Source organism: Eptatretus burgeri, chromosome 4 (assembly GCF_056783735.1).
Source record: "Eptatretus burgeri isolate ZD-2024b chromosome 4, Ebu_testis_v1, whole genome shotgun sequence".
Classification (NCBI taxonomy): Eukaryota; Metazoa; Chordata; class Myxini; order Myxiniformes; family Myxinidae; genus Eptatretus; species Eptatretus burgeri.
The window spans coordinates 43,811,412-43,832,913 of record NC_140964.1 but is presented as its reverse complement, the minus strand read 5'-3'; the positions used below and the strand labels follow the sequence as shown (position 1 = coordinate 43,832,913).

Here is a 21,502-nt window from a genome sequence, read left to right as displayed (position 1 = left end):
TTTCGTCCGAATCCGTTTATAACCTTTTGAGATATCATGTTCACAGACAGACAGACAATTAGAATGAGACCACGACTGATGACCACCTTTGATGACTGATGACCGCTTTCACACCCCGGACCAGAAATTCTCGTGAAGAACCAGCAGCACAAATGAGGATTAGGAGGGAAAAGGATGAGCACGTGGGAGCTGTGACACCCCAATAAATGGATCAAATGTTGGGGAATTGACAACATCAACACCACCATCACCACCACGTCAGCGCCTCCTGCAGACTTGGCAAGATCTCTGGGTCCCCCTGGTGGTCCCGATCAGCACGAAGCGGCGCGGCCGGCAGGCAGCAGCTCGCAAGGTGAGTGCGATCATCCGGTGAGGAGAACTCGCTCGGGAAGGCTTGACGTTGTGGAGACTGACGGTGTTCGAGATCCGCGAGGTCGATCGGGGCGAGCAGCGCCCGGGAGAGCCGTGTCCGGTTGGAGGGTGAAACTGAGAACAGTGTGGAGAGCGAGTCGTGCCGTCCGGGTGGGGCGCAAGATGGCGCGTCTTGCTCTTGTGGACTCGGTGACGTTTGTTATTTCGAATCGGATTTTTTTTCTCTCTCTCTCTCTCTCTCTCTCTCTCTTCCTCTCCCTCTCCCCTTCTCTCTCATCTGCGCGGTCTGCTTGTTTGACGGTTTGATATGGTTTCCGTGGTCATGGACTCGTGATGTTCCCACTGTGTTTTTCTGTCGTCCGTGTTTATTTAATGTTTCCTTGTTTTGTTTGTTTTTGACGAAACGTTCAGGCTTCGTGCGGACGGACTGTGATCGAAGACCGGAGGATTGCGCGTGGAGTGGAGGGGAGGGCTTCACGTCCTGTCGGTGGTGAGGTGTGTGTGCTGGAGATGGCAAGAAGAGCAATGTGAGGAATTTATTCAAAATAGGGGGTTTCCTGTGAAGGGGGATGAAAAGGAGGAGGCTGTTTCCTGTGAAGGAGGATGAGAAGGAGGAGGCTGTTTCCTGAGAAGGAGGATGAGAAGGAAGCAGCTGTTTCCTGAGAAGGAGGCGGCTGTTTTCTGTGAAGGAGGATGAGAAGGAGGAGGCTGTTTTCTGTGAAGGAGGATGAGAAGGAGGGGTCTGTTTCCTGTGAAGGATGAGAAGGAGGCAGCTGTTTCCTGTGAAGGAGGATGAGAAGGAGGGGCTGTTTCCTGAGAAGGAGGATGAGAAGGAGGAGGCTGTTTCATGAGAGGGAGGAGGCTGTTTCCTGAGAAGGAGGGGCTGTTTCCTGTGAAGGAGGAGGCTGTTTCCTGAGAAGGAGGAGCTGTTTCCTGTGAAGGAGGATGAGAAGGAGGATGAGAAGGAGGAGGCTGTTTCCTGTGAAGGAGGATGAGAAGGAAGCAGCTGTTTCCTGAGAAGGAGGGGTCTGTTTCCTGTGAAGGAGGAGGCTGTTTTCTGTGAAGGAGGATGAGAAGGAGGGGTCTGTTTCCTGTGAAGGAGGATGAGAAGGAGGCAGCTGTTTCCTGTGAAGGAGGATGAGAAGGAGGGGCTGTTTCCTGAGAAGGAGGATGAGAAGGAGGAGGCTGTTTCATGAGAGGGAGGAGGCTGTTTCCTGAGAAGGAGGGGCTGTTTCCTGTGAAGGAGGAGGCTGTTTCCTGAGAAGGAGGAGCTGTTTCCTGTGAAGGAGGATGAGAAGGAGGATGAGAAGGAGGAGGCTGTTTCCTGTGAAGGAGGATGAGAAGGAAGCAGCTGTTTCCTGTGAAGGAGGAGGCTGTTTCCTGTGAAGGAGGAGCTGTTTCCTGTGAAGGAGGATGAGAAGGAGGATGAGAAGGAGGAGGCTGTTTCCTGTGAAGGAGGATGAGAAGGAAGCAGCTGTTTCCTGAGAAGGAGGGGCTGTTTCCTGTGAAGGAGGAGGCTGTTTCCTGTGAAGGAGGAGGCTGTTTCCTGTGAAGGAGGAGGCTGTTTCCTGAGAAGGAGGATGAGAAGGAGGATGAGAAGGAGGAGGCTGTTTCCTGTGAAGGAGGATGAGAAGGAGGAGCTGTTTCCTGAGAAGGAGGCGGCTGTTTTCTGTGAAGGAGGGGACTGTTTCCTGTGAAGGGGTATGAAAAGGAGGGGCCTGTTTCCTGTGAAGGAGGATGAGAAGGAGCGGCTGTTTCCTGTGAAGGAGGATGAGAAGGAGGGGCTGTTTCCTGTGAAGGAGGAGGCTGTTTCCTGAGAAGGAGGAGGCTGTTTCCTGTGAAGGAGGATGAGAAGGAGGAGGCTGTTTCCTGTGAAGGAGGATGAGAAGGAGGAGCTGTTTCCTGAGAAGGAGGCGGCTGTTTTCTGTGAAGGAGGGGACTGTTTCCTGTGAAGGAGGATGAGAAGGAGCGGCTATTTCCTGTGAAGGAGGATGAGGAGGAGAAGCTGTTTCCTGAGAAGGAGGAGCTGTTTCTTGTGAAGGAGGATGAGAAGGAGCGGCTGTTTCCTGTGAAGGAGGATGAGGAGGGGGCTGTTTCCTGTGAAGGAGGATGAGAAGGAGGAGCTGTTTCCTGAGAAGGAGGAGCTGTTTCCTGAGAAGGAGGAGCTGTTTCCTGTGAAGGAGGATGAGAAGGAGCGGCTGTTTCCTGTGAAGGAGGATGAGGAGGGGGCTGTTTCCTGTGAAGGAGGATGAGAAGGAGCGGCTGTTTCCTGTGAAGGAGGATGAGGAGGGGGCTGTTTCCTGTGAAGGTGGATGAGAAGGAGGAGCTGTTTCCTGAGAAGGAGGAGCTGTTTCTTTTGAAGGAGGATGAGGAGGGGCTGTTTCCTTTGAAGGATGAGGAGGGGCTGTTTCCTGTGAAGGAGGGGGCTGTTTCCTGTGAAGGGGGATGAAAAGGAGGGGGCTGTTTCCTGTGAAGGGGGATGAAAATGAGGGGGCTGTTTCCTGTGAAGGGGGATGAGAAGGAGGAGCTGTTTCCTGAGAAGGAGGAGCTGTTTCCTGAGAAGGAGGGGCTGTTTCCTGTGAAGGAGGATGAGAAGGAGGGGGCTGTTTCCTGTGAAGGGGGATGAAAAGGAGGGGGCTGTTTCCTGTGAAGGGGGATGAGAAGGAGGGGGCTGTTTCCTGTGAAGGGGGATGAGAAGGAGAGGGCTGTTTCCTGCAAAGGAGGATGAGAAGGAGGGGCTGTTTCCTGTGAAACATGAGGAGGGGCTGTTTCCTGTGAAGGAGATGGCTGTTTCCTGTGAAGGAGGATGAGAAGGAGGGGCTGTTTCCTGTGAAGGAGGATGAGAAGGAGGGGCTGTTTCCTGTGAAGGAGGATGAGAAGGAGGGGATGTTTCCTGTGAAGGAGGATGAGAAGGAGGGGCTGTTTCCTGTGAAGGAGGATGAGAAGGAGGGGCTGTTTCCTGTGAAGGAGGATGAGAAGGAGGGGCTGTTTCCTGTGAAGGAGGATGAGAAGGAGGTAGCTGTTTCCTGTGAATGAGGAGGAAGAGATGGAGGGGCTGTTTCCTGTGAAGGAGGATGAGAAGGAGGTAGCTGTTTCCTGTGAATGAGGAGGAAGAGATGGAGGGGTCTGTTTCCTGTGAAGGAGGATGATAAGGAGGGGTCTGTTTCCTGTGAAGGAGGATGAGAATGAGGAGCTGTTTCCTGTGAAGGAGGATGAGAAGGAGGAGGCTGTTTCCTGTTAAGGAGGAGGCTGTTTTCTGTTAAGGAGGATGAGAGGGAGGGGGCTGTTTCCTGTGAAGGGGGATGAAAAGGAGGGGCTGTTTCCTGTGAAAGAGGATGAGGATGGGGCTGTTTCCTGTGAAAGAGGATGAGGATGGGGCTGTTTCCTGTGAAAGAGGATGAGGATGGGGCTGTTTCCTGTGAAAGAGGATGAGGATGGGGCTGTTTCCTGTGAAAGAGGATGAGGATGGGGCTGTTTCCTGTGAAAGAGGATGAGGATGGGGCTGTTTCCTATGAAAGAGGATGAGGATGGGGCTGTTTCCTGTGAAAGAGGATGATGGGGCTGTTTCCTGTGAAGGAGGTTGAGGAGGGGGCTGTTTCCTGTGAAGGAGGATGAGAAGGAGGGGGATGTTTCCTGTGAAAGAGGATGATAAGGAAGGGTCTGTTTCCTGTGAAGGAGGGGGCTGTTTCCTGTGAAGGAGGAGGATGAGAGGGAGGGGGCTGTTTTCATGAGAATGAGGATGCTGTTTCCTGTGAAGGAGGATGAGGAGGGGCTGTTTGAGAAGGAGGGGGCTGTTTCCTGTGAAGGGGGATGAAAAGGAGGGGGCTGTTTCCTGTGAAGGAGGATGAGAAGGAGGAGCTGTTTCCTGTGAAGGGGGATGAAAAGGAGGGGGCTGTTTCCTGTGAAGGGGGATGAAAAGGAGAGGGCTGTTTCCTGTGAAACATGAGGAGGGGGCTGTTTCCTGTGAAGGAGGATGATAAGGAGGGGTCTGTTTCCTGTGAAGGAGGATGATAAGGAGGGGTCTGTTTCCTGTGAAGGGGGATGAGAATGAAGCTGTTTCTTGTTAAGGAGGATGAGAAGGAGGTGGCTGTTTCCTGTGAAGAAGGACGGGCGGCTGTTTCGTGTGAAGGAGAATGAGGAGAAGGAGGCTGTTTCCTGTGAAGGAGAATGAGGAGAAGGAGGCTGTTTCCTGTGAAGGAGAATGAGGAGAAGGAGGCTGTTTCCTGTGAAGAAGGAGGGGGGGCGGCTCTTTCATGTGAAGGTGGAGGAGGAGGAGGAGGAGGAGGAGGAGGAGAAGGAGGGGGCTATTGCCTAAGATTAAATGTTTTCTTTTCATCAATTCTGCCATTACGTCCTATTTTCAGGAGTTTTGTTAAATTATCATGAGCAAGTTTGATGCCATTAAAATAAAACAAAGGATCTTTTGTAAGTTGCAGTACAAGGTGTTTCGCAAGGCGACAGGTGCATTGTTTACAGTCTGTCCACGTGATTTTGGGAAGGGGTAAATAGGTGATTGTTGAAATGGCCCTGAACAAACTCGCTTTTTTTCATCGTTTTTATTTACATGTATGAAGTATTGTTTTTTTATTGGGGGTGGTGGTGGGGGGCAGTGGGTGAGGATGGATGTTGTGGCAGTATAAACAATGTAGCAATCGATGTAGTTTATAATTTTTGTTTCTTTGCTAATGAAGGTCGAAGTCTTTGTTGTGTAGTCTGATGTTGACACGTTTTCGTAATGGCCTCGATGTTATTGTTAACTGAAAGCGTCTGTAACCACAGGAAGTGCCAACAGCAATCGAATTTTTCTCATCATGCCCTTGAATGCACGTCAGCGGTTTGTAGAAATATGACTTTGCTCTCCAAGTTCGAGTTTGTTTCATTCTGCGAGCAGGAACCTTTGATCAAACAACATGGAAATGTGACCTGGTCATGTTGGCTGCTGGACCTTTGAGAAGAAAATGGTGCCCGAAGTGTGGCTTGATGCACTCGACCGATTTGTGCACCTTTTCATGTGTCGGCCTTTGTGCGTTCTAATGGCTTGTGTGGATCTGCTCGGTACATACAGTTTATCGTCTGGCCTTAGCAAGTTCTTCCAATTGATGTGATTCGTCCTCTGCGCATTGACGTTTTGTGACACATGTGCTCTCTAACCGTGTTGGATGAGGTGGTTAAATTGGTCTTCCCTTTGTGGATTAAAAATGAAAAGAGCCCAACCTTTATTTATTTTATTTTTTCCTCCAAGGGTGGACTATTTTGCATGAATGATGAACGCATGGCAGATTATGGACAATTTGGTAGTTTATGGAATTTAAACCTGAATTCCCAGTATCATGAGCCAAGAGTTCTGATGGGAATGCTGAACAAGAAAGTGTGCGGTCTTGCCTTGTGGAAGATCGAGGGGGGACAGAGGATAGAATGCACTGCAGTGGTGTGACGTGGCCATGATTAGAAATGGGAGCATGGATTGTAAACGATGTTAGGTTGGGATGGAGGATGACCTGAAAGGGTGGTGGTGCTGCTGTTGATGCAATGCCAACCTAAAGCCCTGGAGGGAAGGGTGGTATTAATCAGACTGAGGAATGAGGTTCCACAAGTAGCAACTGAGAGAAACGTAGAAGAGTGGAGGTGAGCAGTCGAGCCTGGATTTAGGGAGTTTCACAATGAAGGGGTTTGCATGACCATCACGAGGGACTGGGTGAAAGGGCAGAGATGGTAAGACTAGAAAATAAAAAGTTATTCTGTGCCTATTTCCACCGATTATTTTGTTAAAACAGATGGGACCTTGTTTTTCTGTCAACCCAATTTTTGGGATGTTATCGACAGCATAAAGTTTGAATCGACGTTCTTAAGATCGGTACATTGGCGATACGAGTGCCGTTGCCACAATGGAAGACTGGGAATATGGATATCTCAAAAGATCCAATTTTTGCATCTCCTTCAAAATGTTTTTGAAGAGCTACGAAAGCGTAACAAAGTCGGGCTGGAGACAATCATGGGCTTGCTACTTCCAACATTCGATATGACAAAAACTGAATATGCACTCCAACATGTCGATTCTCCTTTCTTTGGTCACATTTCCTCTTCTCTCCCCCCCCCCCACCCTTTGTTTGGTTTACAAAATCAAACATTTCTTGTGGGAATTTCATGACCCATGCTGGTGATGCTTTAATGTAGGAATCTGGAATAAAGTTTTGTTTGTTTGATATACAATACTTGTTATGTTGTACTAATGCTGCAAATCCCCCCTCACCCCTTCCCCCTCCATTACTTATCTTCCTGCCCCAGTTGTCTGCTTCTCTAATTATTACCCCACGCACACGAAGCGAAAAGCAGGGTTAAACTGTGGGTTCACGTCTGTCTGTCAGTGTGTCTACAAACGTCAGTTTATGATCGAGTAACAACTTGATATCAATTGAATGTTGTATTTTGAACACGCATCGGAAAACGAACGTCCAGTTTAGCAGCACGGCACCATGGCTCTGAATAGGCACAGAGAGGAGTGAAATATTTATTTGTACTCTGTTTGCCTGTCTGGCAATCAAACAAAATTGAAAAACATTCCTAATCGGAAAATTACTGTTTTTTAGCGACATCACAAAGGACACAAACAGGCACAGATAACCAATGTAACATGTTGAACAAGGTGGTGCAAAAGACATCATTGATGGTGGTAAAGTTCCAGATTATTTATTTATTTATTTTTGCATCCTTTAAAATCTTTACTTTATTTCAATTGAATTATACGCTGAAGGACACCGCCATTTTTTCCCCACTTTCAAAACCTTTTTTGTTTCTCAGTACCTGGACAAAATATTACGGTATTTTACATCATCACAACCAATCAAATTTATTGCTCGCAGACACCGCCCATGTTTTTGCTGTGTTGTATATTTTTTTTTCCTCGTCGTATTATTATACCGGCCTAGCTATACACTCAGGGAGCGAAGAGGAGGAGAGTGTTAATAGGATATTCATCACAGCCTTTTTAGATGCTGAATTACAAATAATATGCAACACACTAAGAGGAAGATCAAATAAAAAAAATTCTCACCTTACCCCTCTTCCTTCTTTTGATCAAACTGTCAGGAAAGGAACTCTCCTCATGCGTATATGCGTGCTGCACTGCCGATTGTGTAGTGTGTACCATTCCTGCTTGATTAGTGGTATCCCCTATAGGACGATTGACGGATGGACGCAGGCACGCTGAGACTGAGCTCCTTTTATATAGGGGCTGTTTTCTTTATTAAATTCCAACATTATATTTACTACATTATATTTATTTCAAGACTGCAAAGTGTTCTATGAATTCTCCATTTAAAAAAAAATTTAATTCACTTATTTATTTCTGACTGACTGTGCTCCCAGAACGAACACCACCTGAGGTCAGGTCATGACGAACCGTGGGGGACCTACCCGCCCAAATGGACAGTCTGCAGGAAGCAAGATGTGCCAATTCAAGTTGGTGTTATTGGGAGAGTCTGCTGTCGGAAAGTCTAGCCTCGTTCTGCGCTTCGTGAAAGGCCAGTTCCATGAATTTCAGGAAAGCACCATTGGTGGTGAGATTACCCTGTTTTTGGCATTTTTGTTTGTTTCAAACTTAAGTCGTGCATGAATTGGAATGCCGTTTATACGAGTAATTTAGCGCATTAAGTTTGTGCAAGCACTTGTCATGCTCTCACCCCATGCCATTCCTTGCGCCGATCTCAGCCGCCTTCCTGACACAGACGGTCTGCCTCGACGACACAACTGTGAAGTTTGAGATCTGGGACACTGCAGGGCAAGAGCGCTACCACAGCCTAGCACCAATGTATTACCGCGGTGCCCAGGCTGCCATTGTTGTGTATGACATCACTAACCAGGTGTGTTGCCCCTTCTTATTTTTTTTTCTTCCCTCCTTTTAATTGGCTGCTCTACGTTTTGCTTGGGAAGGAGGTGGGGGTGGGGGGGAGAGGTTCAAACTATATTTGTGATATACGTGTAATCTTGCCTCCAAAAGGAAAAATGGGCAAAAACACGCTCGCAGATTTCCACTTTTTTATTTTTATTTTATTACTTTTCAAAAAAAATTCCCATTTATTAATTTTTTTTTATCCCCACTTTGTGATAGGATGCCATCCTTAGGTGGTTTGATGAATGGTTATTTGAATTTAAAAAAAATTGCTTTGTTTCTAATTTATTTTCAATCATAATTGGTATATCTGTAGACTTTGGTGGAGGGTCAGAGCAATGGTGGCACACCAGTGTTCTGTCTCGGCCTCTAGGATGCGTGAATCACCCACTATACAAAGAAGAGCAAATCGCCCACTAATGGTTGGACGGGCTCCTGGCATGTGGATGTGAATTTAGAATGAAAATTGATGATTATCCATTTGATGCCTGATGTGTTGACCTTTTGAACAATGCGTCATTGGCATGTTGAGGTCCCCTCATTTTTCATTGTGATATCCTGTCTGTGCGATTGGCATGCAGGTAGGGAGGGAAACGTGATGGATCCGCTGTCCAAAAAGTATCTGACACTTCTTGATCTCAAAACTGGGGAATGCTTATGCCAAACTTCCAACTGTTTACCAATTTTAATCCCACAATATTTTCTTGCTGTCCTGCCAAACAAATCAGTTGCTAATACCAGATCCTTTTGATTAAGTCTCGAATATTTTCAACTAGCAAATGCCACCCGTCGCTTTGCTGATGAGAATAGCAAAAGGGGGGGAGGGGAAGGGGGGCGGAGAAGAGAAAGAGAGGGGTGTGGGAGGGAGAGGAGAGGTGAGATGAAGGAAAGGCAGACGTGCGGTGGACCGTTTATTATGATTCATACTGTCTCATCAAAATTATTCTGCATAGAATAACAGTGAAAAAGCCTGGTGTTGGCTCAGTGGTTAGGGTGGCGTCTTGGGATCCTAGGGTCCTGAGTTCAAGCCCCGTTGGCTGCTGAATTAACACCAAGGGGTTGACTCAGCCTGTCATCCTTCCGAGGTCAGCAAAATGAGTACCAGTGTACTGGTCCCGGTGTATGCCCCGGTTAGAATAGGTGTACCATATCCCTGTGTGTCGTAAGAAGCGACCAGGGTTTGCGTCAGGAAGGGCATCCGGCCATAAAAACATTCCCTCAAGAAAAAAAAGCCAACCCCTGCACAGCAGGGAAAAATGGCTGTAAAAACGGTCATTTTATATATTTATAGAATAACAGTGAAAATGGAAACAAAGATCAGGTATGGGAGCATGTGCCAGAACAGCGGGTCGCTGCGTCCACTTTCCGCCGGTACACCAGGGGCCTCCGTCTGGCCATCCCCCAGGCAGATGCCAGGCCCATCCCAATCTCCTTGAGATGATGGTCAACCTGCTGCAACCACGAGGCACGTGGTCGGCCCACTGGCCTCCTCCACTCATGAGACTCCCTCGCTGAGAGAATCTGGTGAGCAGGATCAGCGTCAGGAAAACGAGCCACATGTCCATACAGCCGCAACTGACGCTCACGGACTATGCAGGTAACAAATCTCATCCGAGTCTCTCTCAGCAACCGCTCATTGGACACAAAATCTGACCAGCGATAGCCAAGGATTCTCCGAAGAGCCGCTGGGATTACGGAAAGGACCAAAGGTACCAAAGGAATTAAGTCTCCGTCTCAGATCCTTGGTCAGAGTCCAAGTCTCGCATCCATAGAGCAAGACTGGAAATACCAAGGACCTGAAGACTCGGACTTTCGTCCTCCCGCACAGGTACCGGCAGCGCCACACCCCATGATCCAGTGAATCCATGACTCCCCAGGCCTGACCCAGACGTCTATTGACCTCTGACTCACAGTCAGCAGAGACATGAATATCACTGCCAAGGTAAGTGAATCTCTCCACGACTTCAACACCCTCACCACAAACAGACAGACAGGACAGCAGCATCCAAGATGTCACCGAAAGCCTGGATCTTAGTGTTGACCCAAGAAACCCGTAATCCCAGCGGCTCCGACTCCTCTTTCAGCACCTCGAGGGCCCCCAAAAGGATGTCTAGAGTCTCCGCAAAGATGACTGCATCATCTGCAAAATCAAGGTCCGAGATCTTGACATTCCCAAACGATGCACCGCAGCTTGATCTCTCCGACATCCTCCCTAAAATCCAGTCCATACAAGTGCTGAAAAGTGTGGGGGCCAGTACACACCCCTGATGAACTCCAGTAACAACTGGAAATAAGTCAGAGATGGTACCACCACACTTCACAGCACTCTCAGTTCCAGAGTAGAGTTCAGACATCAGATCCATCAGTTTTGGTGGCACCCCACGAAGACCAAGAATCCTCCAGAGGACATCCCGATTCATTGAATCGAACGCTTTACAGAGATCAACATAGGCTGCAAGCAGCCCCTGCCGAAACTCTCGTCTGCGTTCGGTGAGGACACGAAGTGCAAGGATACAGTCAATCGTTGACCTCTTTGGTTTAAAGCCTGACTGCTCTGGACGCTGGTGCTCAAGCAGATGGTGGCGAACCCTATCAAGAATTATCCGAGGAAAGACCTTGCCCGGCACTGAGAGCAGCGTCACCCCTCGGTAGTTGTTGCAGTCTTGGCGATCACCCTTCCCTTTCCAGAGAGGGACAACAAGGCCCCTCTTCCAGTCAGGTGGGATGATGCCTGTGTTCCAGGCAGAGCACAAAACTACATGCAACGACCCGAGTGCAGCATTTCCACCAGCCTTGAAGTTCAGCATGGATGCCACAGATCCCTGGAGCTTTGCCCCGTTTCAACTGGTTCACCGCAGCCCGTGTTTCCACAAGCAAAGGTGGACCACAGTTGATTCGAGCGTCAGCAACAGGGATTGTAACACCCTTGACGTCCAACTCGACAGCTGGGGGATCAGCCTGATACAACCGCTCAAAGTAACCGGCCCAGCGGGCCTTCACTTCAGACTCCTCTGTCAAGAGCCTACCACTCTCTGCTCGAACTGCAGTGCTCCGAGGGATGGGCTTGGATGAATGCAATGCGCAAATTCCCCTGTTAGCGGGACGAGAATCACCTGTCCACAGGTGATGCTCTACCCCCTCACAGATTCCTCGCACATAGGCCTCCTTGTCCACCCTCAGTGCACGCACCATTTTACGCCTCAGCTCCCTGAACAGCTCAGCTCTGCCATTCAGCCTGGCCCTGCGACTCTGGTCAATGGTATCCAGTGTCCCTTGAGAGACAAAATTCTTCTTTGCCCTGCGGTGAGCTCCAAGACATCCACCGGCAACATCAAGGACAGTGGTCTTGAAGGCACTCCACAACTCTTCAGGACCCCCCAAAGCACCCAGACCCCCCCAAGTGTCCACTCAGCCTGTTCGCAAACTCCTCACCTACTCTCTCATCCCTGAGCTTGCCAACATCCAGCCTAGGCTGGGATGGTACCATTCTCCAGGATTTAAGGTTTAGCTTTAGAGTTGCTACAACAAGCCTGTGGTCAGTATTGAGGAACTGAGCACTCCAGTAGACCCTGCAGTTCTGGATCATCCTCCAATGACCGTCAATGAGGACATGAAACAAAATAATGTCTGAAATCCATTTTCTACTGATCATACTATTAATACCACACAAACACTGTCTGGAAACGATCACCACCAGGGGACAGAGACAGACAGAGGGGGAGGGGAGTTAGCTGAGAGAAAATGTTGTGCTTTATGAACAACACCCACACACACGGAAAGGGGCTGGGGGGTGGGGGGGGGCATTCACAAATATGTGCTCAAAAACAAAAAAAAAATAAAATCCTGTGACCCAGAGTTGCCATTCCTTTTCACGGTGTATTCTATCTACACAGCTTTAGTCTAAATTGATGGGATGTTTGGAAAGATGTATTAAGGCAAATCTGTGTCAACGGACAGGAGGCCATATCCCTTGACTTTTGTCACATTTTGTTGGTACAGCCTGAATTTAAAATGGATTAAATTAAAAAAAAAAATTGTCACTGATCTACACAAAATACCCCATAATGACAGTTAAAACATGTTTTTTGGAAATTTTCTCAACTTTATGAAAAATGAAAATCTGAAATGTCTTGCATCAAGAAGTAGTCAAACCCCTGAGTCAATACTTTGTAGGAGCACACCTTTGGCCATGATTACAGCTTTGAGTCTCCTTGGGTATGTCTGCATCAGCTTTGCACATCTGGATTTGGATAATTTCTCCCATTCTTCCTTGCAGATTTGCTCAAGTTCGATGGAGAGAGTCAGTGAAGAGCAATCTTCGTGTCTTTCAGAGATTCTCAATGGGATTAAAGTCTGGGCTTTGGCTGGGTCACTCAAGGACTTTCACGTTCTTGTTCTGAAGCCATTCAAGTGTTACTTTGGCTGTATTCTGTGGTCATTGTCCCATTGGAACATAAATCTTTGCCTCACCCTCAGGACTTTTGCACTCTGAAACAGGTTCTCAAGGATTTCCCTGTATTTATCTCCATTCATTGTTCCCTCTATCCTTACAAGTCTCCCAGTCCCTGCTGCTGAAAAGCATCCCCATTGCATGAAGCTGCCACCACCATGCTTCACGGTAGGCATGGTGTTAGATGCGTGACGAGCTGTGCTCAGTTTCCACCAGTCGCAGCGCTTTTCATTCAGGCCAAAGAGTTCAATTTTTGTCTCGTCAGACCACATAATCTTTTGCCTCGTGCTCCGAGTCTTTCACGTGCCTTTTTGCAAACTCCAGGCATGCTGTCAAGTGCCTTTTTCTTAAAAGTGGCTTCTGTCTGGCATTCTCCCATCAACCCTAGATTTGTGAAGTGCTACAGAGATTGTTGTCCTTCCAGCAGGTTCTCCCATCTCCACCAAGGAACTCTGGAGTTCTGTCAGAATGGTCATTGGGTTCTTGGTACCCTCCCTAATCAAGGTCCTTCTTGCCCAGTTACTCAGTTTGGTCGGCCGGCTTTCTCGAGGAAGAGTCTGGGTAGTTCCATTTTATTTCCATTTCCTAATGATGGAGCTCAATGTGCTTTTGGGAACTTGCAACACTCTAGAAATTGTTTTATACCCTTCCCCAGATCTGTGCCTCACAATTCTATCTGAATTCTAGACAGTTCTTTGGATCTCATGGTGGATTTTCCACTCTAACATGTGCTGTCAACTGTGGGACGTAATGGAGAAAAATGTGCTTCTTTCTAAATCATGTACAATCAATTGAATTGGCCACAGGTGGACTCCAATGAAGTTGGAGAGACATCTCAAGGATGATCAAAGGAAATGGATGCCCCTGAGCTCAATTTGGAGTGCCATAGCAAAGGGGTTCAGTACTTATTGATGTAAAACATTTCAGCTTTTCATTATTTATTAATTCGTAAAATTTCTAAAAACATGTTTTCACTTTGTCATCAAGAGCTATTTTGTATTGATCGGTGACACAAAATTTGAATTTAATCCATAAAGTTGAGGGGTGTGAATACTTCCTGAAGGTGCTGTAATTGTGGAGGCAGCTATCCATTTAAGCCTGATGTTGGCTTAGTGGTTAGGGCGGTAGCTTGGAATCCAAAGGTCCTGAGTTCAAGCCCCGTTGGGCCGCTGAATTAATACACCAGGAGGTTGACTCAGCCTGTTATCCTTCTGAGGTCGGCAAAATGAGTACCAGTGCACTGGTAAGGGAGACACTGCATCAGCGGCATAGCCGCGTCCCAACCAATGATGCAACCAGCAGCCACAGGCTGTGAGAGAGAGACAGACAGACAGACATATATATCCATTGCCATCTATAACACCTTTGTCTTTCCTTTGAATCAATTGGCATAAATGGTTTTTGGCAGGTAAATACACCGAAAAAATTGCAGATAGGCACATATGTCAACCCCCCCCCCCCCCAATCCAATACTTCATTTCTGGTTTTTATTTTTTGTAATTATTATTGAGCATCAGTTCTGTCAAAGCAGTTTCTTGGCTCGGGTTACGATCCTGGACGGGTCGCCACTCAACGAAAGATACTCAAACGAGTGTTCAGGAATTGGTTCAGGATGCCAGCAATAACTCTCTCTTTGTGAGGGACAACATGAGATCTTTAACGTACACCAGCCAATGCTTGTAGACGGGGAACCCGGTTTAACGTCCATCTGAGGGACAGTCTGCACATTGATGCCTCGCATATTTATTTTTGTTTGTATGTTCACACCAACTTTTGACTTGTCTAGGACTCTTACCCAAGCAGTTGACTTGTGGAAAATGGGATGGTTATCAGTAGTTTGTTGTTGTACAACAGTCACCTGAGTTTCGCATGTTGTGTGATGTGATCGACCTGTAGGATTCGTTCACTCGTGCCAAGAACTGGGTGAAGGAGCTGCAGAGGCAAGCCAACCCGAACATAGTCATCGCCTTGGCAGGAAACAAAACGGATCTGGCTAGTCAAAGGGTGGTGGAGTATGAGGTAAAATGTGGCTCTACTTCCTGTTCTTGAACTTTGCAGTTTATCTTGTCCAATTATTTTTTTATTGGGGGTGGGGGGGGGTACATTGCCTTATTCACAGGATTTTGGTTCCCATCTGACTTTTTTTAAAAGTCAACAACACTGAGGACTGGTGTCGCTTGGTAGACGAGCCAGGGCTGGCAGTTTATCCCCCTTCCTGCAAGTCATTGGACAACCAGCTTGGATTATCTCCACCAATCTGATGGTGACGTGTTAATTATTCTGAAGCCAGTTCTGTTTGTACAAGCTTAAAAAGCATATTATTACTGCTGCCTTCAGCCAGATTTTAATCCACAGCCTCTGTAATCCAAGTATAGTGCTCTTGATGTTGACACCCATCACAAGCTATGATGCTTCTCAAGATAAACCTCAACCACCAAACTCAAAACTAATTGGAATAGCTTCCCATCTGTGTGTTTTCATTCCTGGTCTACTTGAAATTTTCAAACTTGTTTTTGATAGATTTGTCAATCATGTCAAAAATAAGGGGAAATTGCACCTGTGAAAAGTTCACGTAACCCATTTTGATTCGACAAGGTGAAACTGCAGAAACGACATCTGTTGCTTGGGCTCAGCTCTTACACATGGTGTACTTTTGTTGAACTTGAACCCACTTGCAAACTACATTTATTCTTTTTAACTGACATGTATGAAAAATTGGATGAACAAATACACACATAAGATATCTGCGATCACCAAGGGTAAGCCTCCCCCAGCACCCACGATCCAATGATGGCCATGTCTTTTTTTTGGATTGCTATACGAGTTCAACCTTCAACATTTAGGGATGGAGTGTAAATTTAAGAACATGTGGCCCCATCGATAGTCCATCCATAAAACATATCATGAAAATTGTAGGAAAATTTATTATTCAAAAGGTGATTTTGTTAATTAGGTCACAATCCAAAACTAGAACAGCCACTTGGTAGCATGCATACACGAAATTGGCCCAAAAACTCGGTAGCCAGGCTGATTAGTTTACGTTTTTTTTTAATCCCACTGATAGACCGGATCTGGATTCTGACCGAAGCTAAAATTTACTCTGCTTGCTCTTGTCACCTATCCAACTTGTCCACCAAGTTTCATCTGAATCTGTCCATAACTTTTTCAGATATCATGACATTATATATATATATATATATATATATATATATATATATATATATATATATATATATATATATATATATATATATATATATATATATATGAGGGGCCGCGAGGAGTGATGTAAGGGACACATCGGCCATTTTGGAGTTAATGCCATATAGCACTATTTTAACCCTTACCCTATCATCATCATATCATTAAAAAAAATGTCACTTACATCACTCCTCCTCGCAGGGCCTTATATATATATATATATATATATATATATATATATATATATATATATATATATATATATATATATATATATATATATATATATATATTACACACACACATATGTTTTATCCCTATCATTTAATGGTGAAGAATCGCTTAAAAATAAAATTGTGATCTGGACCAGGATTCAAATCTTCACCAAAAACGAATCAATTCCTCCTTGTTAGATGCCAAACCTGATCACCAAGTTTCATCCAAATCTATCCAAAACTTTTTTGAGATATCCTATTCACAAACAGACACACAGGTGAAAACATAACGTCCATCCACCTTCGGTGGCAGAGGTAAAAAGCATGTCAAAGACACAAACCAAATATCAGGTGCACAGGTTCAATGCAGGTCCTCTTATGATGCAAGAACATCTTGGAAGACCAAGCGGTCTTTGAGATTCCGCATTGGAAAAATTGAGCAATGACAAAACTTTACTTATTTATTTATTTTTCTCCAGACCACCATCTGACCTTGACCTTTAACTCGGAGGGGTATGATGCAAATTTAAGCATAAGTGTGGCTTGCTCTATGGCCTCGGCTATCTAGAGAAGTCAATTTCGTTTTGATCGGACATACCTTAGTCAAGTTGTGGTGAAAAATGCCTTTTTAGGTCATGACCTGAAAAATTGTATCAAGGTCAAAAAAATTGTCAACCCTGCATACTTTTCCTTCCCATTATTGAAGCAAAATTTCATTCCAAAAGTCCCAGCCGGCTCTGAGATGCAGTTCGGAAATTGACAGAAAAAAAGAAGGAAATAAACTTAAATGGTGGTTTAGTACTCCTCAGGGTCTAAGCAACTCTGAGGTACCATTAAAAACTGGGGGCACTATTTGTAGAAACAAACCCTGCAAGAGGTATAAGCTTTCCCCCTCCCTATACTATAGGGGGAGGCTTGATTTCCATGGAGAGGAAGGGGGTTTGGGGAGGTGGGGGGTTGAGTGGGATGAAGCATTTTGCTTTTGTTAGAGTTGATGAGTATTCAACATCTTCCACATTAATCACCAGAACTGTGAACAATGATATACTGTAAATGTATGGATTATCATCTTTTGTGGTACTGCATGCTCCATTAAAATGCTAATTCAAATTATCATCAAACTACATGGCCCCACCTGTTTAAGTACTAGTTGATATGTGCAAGGTGAATCTTTTTCATATTCAGATAGTTTAATGGGGAAAGCAAGTATTACAAGAGTGCAGAGGTAAAAGTTTGGTATGATGTTTCACCATACTTCAATGATTCCTTCAACTCAAACATCAAAAACTACACCTTGCAAGATACCTTGATTTTTGAATAGGTGTGGGTTCTGTTTTTTTGTGGTTCATTTCAGGAAGCCCAGGCATACGCAGAAGACAATGGTTTGCTATTCATGGAAACGTCTGCAAAAACAGCCATGAATGTCAACGACGTTTTTCTAGCAATCGGTAAGTGTTCTAATACCCCTTCTTCTCAACTGACAACTTTTCCACTTGAATTATCAAGTGATGTACATGCACTCAAATTTTTGGTCCATCTCTTGCATTTGCAAAGATGGTGGGAAATTACCAACCCCCTCACTCCCTCCCCTCCCCCCAACCACTTCACTTGCATGTCTGCGTCTGACCCTGTCTGTCTCTATCTCTCCGTCTGTCTCTGTTTGTCTGTCATATGACCCTTTCCTTCAATTCTAACCTTCCTTCCCCTCCACACTCCTGCCCTTGCATTTGAAAACTATGCACAAAAATGTTTCTTATTCTTCCTGTTATTGTACTGTACTTAATTATTTTTTTAAAGGGAACGGTTTTCTACCTTTCAGCCAAGAAACTGCCGAAGAACGAACAACTGAATGCACCGAATCGATCTGACCGTCTCACCGTGGACCAGCCAAACACAGGCAGCAAGCCTACTTGCTGCAACTAAACCCGTGGCGCGCATGCTCTCGTTCACCAGGAATTTTTCAGGCGTGTGCTCCTTCACTCGACGTGGACAATGGAGGGACAAAAAAAAAATCTTGATCTCCTCCCATTCTGTTTCGGCTTGTACGCAGCTCGCCACTCCTGTCGGTAGACGCTTAAACACCCTACAAGGCACATCGGTGGTAACCAATGGCCCGATTCTCTCATAGCTAGGCTTCCTTGGGGTGAAGCTGATTTGTAATATTCAGAAATTTTTTTTGTTTGTTTGTTTTTTTTGCGGTTCATCTTTGAGAGAGTTATTAGGAATTTTAAATAGTCATGCTTTAAATGCATTGTTGCCACCATTGCCGATTCTTTTTCTTTTTATCTCCTGCTTTGTGGATTATTTTTTTTGGGTTGACTAGCTCAATTGAGATTTGCATGGGACATGGTCAAGCATGAACATTCTTTATGAGCTAATTGTTTCAAAAAACCTTGGATCCTCCCTCATCTTTTTATTTTATAATCTCTGTAACAAAGTGCACTATTCGACTTTTCTTTTTATGTTGTTTTTTTTTATGCTCATTTTCTTTTGACCACCTGTTTCTTTGGTAATCTGCTATTTTGCCCTTGGTGGTGGTAACTCGTGTATTCTGCAAATCATAGTTAAAGTAAAACCGCAGTGATGTACATAATGATGAACGCTTGAGCTTTCTTTTCTTTTTTTTTTTCTTTTTTTTTTTTTTCTTCTTCTTTTCATTTTTTTTTTTTAATTTTTTTCCAACGTCAATGGGAATAAGTCAGTTTGTGTTGATGTTTGCATTCGCCGGCATCATCGAGTGAGTCCACAGCCTGCAATGCGTCCTAAGCTCGGAACAAATGATCACCATGCAAATTGGTCCATTCGGTATATTTAATATATGTAAATCTGAACATGTATTAAAATGTATGTTTTCTACAATTAACATCTTATCAATGTCACTTTATATTGTCAAGTTTTGATTGTAAAGATCTTAACTTTCATCTTTGACTTTACTACTTGACTTCAGGCAGATGTCACCTTCAGTAAACCTGTGATAAGTCTATAACTTGCAGTGTGTGACTGCTTGTAACCACAACTTTGGCTGTATGTATTTTTTGGGTGGGGAGGGGAGAGGTGTGGGGTTGCTGGATTTATTAAAAACAGTTTGATGGGGTTGTTGACCCTTTGCATAGCATTTTCCCAACATCTTTGCATTGGTGACAGAGGGCAGTATTCAATTGTGGATTAAACTTCATTTTGTAACTGGCTGTCTATCTTAGTGTTGTAAAGTTTTGTGATCTCTGGCAGGAAGTAATGGGGGGACATGGTGGTGGTTCTGCAAATAATTTTAGGCCTGGGGGGGGGGCTACTGTTAATACTGCTCTTGTGGTGCTGATGTGAAAACGAAGGTGGACTTGTGGCAGGCAGGACTTGTTCCTGCTGAACTCTATTTTGCAAATATTCTGGGATAACTATGCAGTTTGGAAACTTTTACGTGCAGTAAGCAGTCATCTTTGCTAACTAGCGAAAGACTTCTGCATTGGTTGGAGGGAGGGTGTGGGTGGTTATGGTTTACTCTGGGTTCTTTGAATTTGAGGATGTGGCTGATAGTTGCTGGCTTTATTCTTGTGTGCTCTTCAAAAGCAGGATTGTTTCCTGTCATGTCAAGAGTCATGAGAGGGCTGTTTATGTTACCAGCAGCATCTTAGCATTTCAATGAATCTGTTGCAATGTTGGTTATTAACCATTGCGCTAGACCGATATCGGGCTTTGATGGGATTTGGGGGGGGGTGAAAGGGGAGTGGGGGGAGGGTGGGGGGGGTTCTTCCCTGTATTAAAAAAAAAAATTCTCTACAAAATAAAGCTACTACTCAAACACTTTTGCTTAGTTTGGGTGCCATGCACATACTTGGCTGTGGTTGCATGAATGTTTTCTTTTTTTTTTATCGAGGTATCAAGGTTCAGAAGAAAATGCCATAGGTTGGCATCCATTTGTGGGGGGAGATAATTCCTCCCCCAATTGCCCCACTTGAGTAGAGAAAGAAGTGATGTCAAAATGTGGTAATGCTCGCGTCCATTGTTTTAAGTCAGCATGGATTTACGAAAGGGAAGTCATGTTTAACATTTACTGGAGTCCTGAGGCAGTTTCAGATTGGGTGGATGAGGAAAGTGTAGTGCATGTGTCGTGTATCGAGACTTTAAGGTACAACATAGGAGGCTGTTAGCTAAGGTGAGGGCTTGTGGTAGTCTCGGATAGCAAATTGGATTAGTGACAGCAAGTTAAGAATGTGAGTGGGAGGATGTAAGTAGTGTACCTCAGGGATTGGTACAAGGACCATCATACTATGATGGAGCTACGGCATATGTGTGGATGAACTGCCTTTGCCCCATGGGTTGGACAGCTAGGCCGACTCCACCTGTAATTGCAACCTGAAAATAAACCACACACGTCCACCATTTTGTGAAGGTGCATAGGCCACAGGCCTCTGTTGTTGGTCTATGGCCCAGTGCAATTGGACATATCCGAGTTGTATAACCACAATGACTAAACAGATAACTAAACTAAATGACTAAACAGAGTTGAAAAACAGATAACAAAACCACAATGTATTACATATGCACGTAAGCATAAGGCATGTTTTTGCTTCATGTATGTAACCAGGGTAATTTATTTTTTATTTATTTTTGTTTGTTTAGGAGGGGGCAGGGGGGGAGCGATCATGGCAGCAATCTGTTGCCTATACACTGCTAAAAATAAAGCAAGGAGCAATTTGTGTAATAAATGAAGGGGTTTTTTGTACGTAATTTCGGTTTTAGCCTGAGTTTTCAAGGCTGATTAGTGTGAAACTACACAAGGGTCACCCGTCATAAGCATAAGGTATCCTTTTGCTTCATGTATGTAATATGTGTTGCAGCAGTCTATTGTCTATACACTGCCCAAATAAAGGGATGAGCAAATTGGGGAACACACCAACAGCATGGTTGAGGGAGAATTTGAGGAATGAGGGCTAGGGGAAAACAGGGGCCAGACAAGATGGATGCAGAAGCATGCTCTTAGGAAGGAAGACCTGGAAAGTCGGAAAGAGGTGGGCTTGGATAGGGTTAACAGGGGTTGAAAAGATCATGGTTTTGGATGGGAGATGAACTGAGATGGTAATGAACAGCTGTCTTGACATGAAATAATGAGATTGAAGGGCATGTGAAAGTTGGTGATGTGTGGAAAAAAGAGTGGGGGTGAGCAGTAATTCTGCATTTGGACAGTTTCATCAGAAGGGGCTTACTGGTGGACCACACGTGCCCTGCTGACACCGGAGAGAACAAAGCGCAGAAAGAGAAGAGGGTGCAAGACGAGAAAGTATGGGGTAGAAGACAGAACGACCACCGACCTGTCTGTGATGTGACGGTGATAGGCCTATAGACTCAGCTTCATCGCAGGAGATCCCAGTAATCTTGAAG

General features: G+C 45.3%; 1 protein-coding gene across 3 annotated transcripts; it reads left to right on the top strand.

Moving 5' to 3' along the window:
- Positions 1-201: 201 nt before the first annotated feature.
- LOC147027927 (ras-related protein Rab-5C-like) lies at positions 202-19,309 on the top strand. 3 transcript variants are annotated; one of them, XM_085877768.1, is made up of 6 exons: positions 202-352; positions 7,738-7,928; positions 8,080-8,231; positions 14,607-14,729; positions 17,481-17,574; positions 17,946-19,309. In XM_085877768.1, exons 2-6 carry the CDS (start codon positions 7,763-7,765, stop codon positions 18,047-18,049), a joined length of 639 nt encoding a protein of 212 aa, XP_085733894.1. In that variant the 5' UTR covers positions 202-352; positions 7,738-7,762; the 3' UTR covers positions 18,050-19,309. The 3 variants fall into 3 exon arrangements, with proteins under 3 accessions (XP_085733894.1, XP_085733896.1, XP_085733897.1); XM_085877770.1 differs by lacking the exon at positions 202-352 and adding an exon at positions 362-504; XM_085877771.1 differs by lacking the exon at positions 202-352 and adding an exon at positions 384-561.
- The last annotated feature ends 2,193 nt before the right edge of the window (positions 19,310-21,502 follow it).

Excerpts from the sequence above, each read along its gene's own strand:
- LOC147027927 (XM_085877768.1), top strand. The coding sequence starts at position 7,763 with ATGACGAACCGTGGGGGACCTACCCGCCCAAATGGACAGTCTGCAGGA. Across the intron at positions 7,929-8,079 it reads TCAGGAAAGCACCATTGGTG|CCGCCTTCCTGACACAGACG; the intron begins GTGAGATTACCC and ends CGCCGATCTCAG. Across the intron at positions 14,730-17,480 it reads AAAGGGTGGTGGAGTATGAG|GAAGCCCAGGCATACGCAGA; the intron begins GTAAAATGTGGC and ends GGTTCATTTCAG.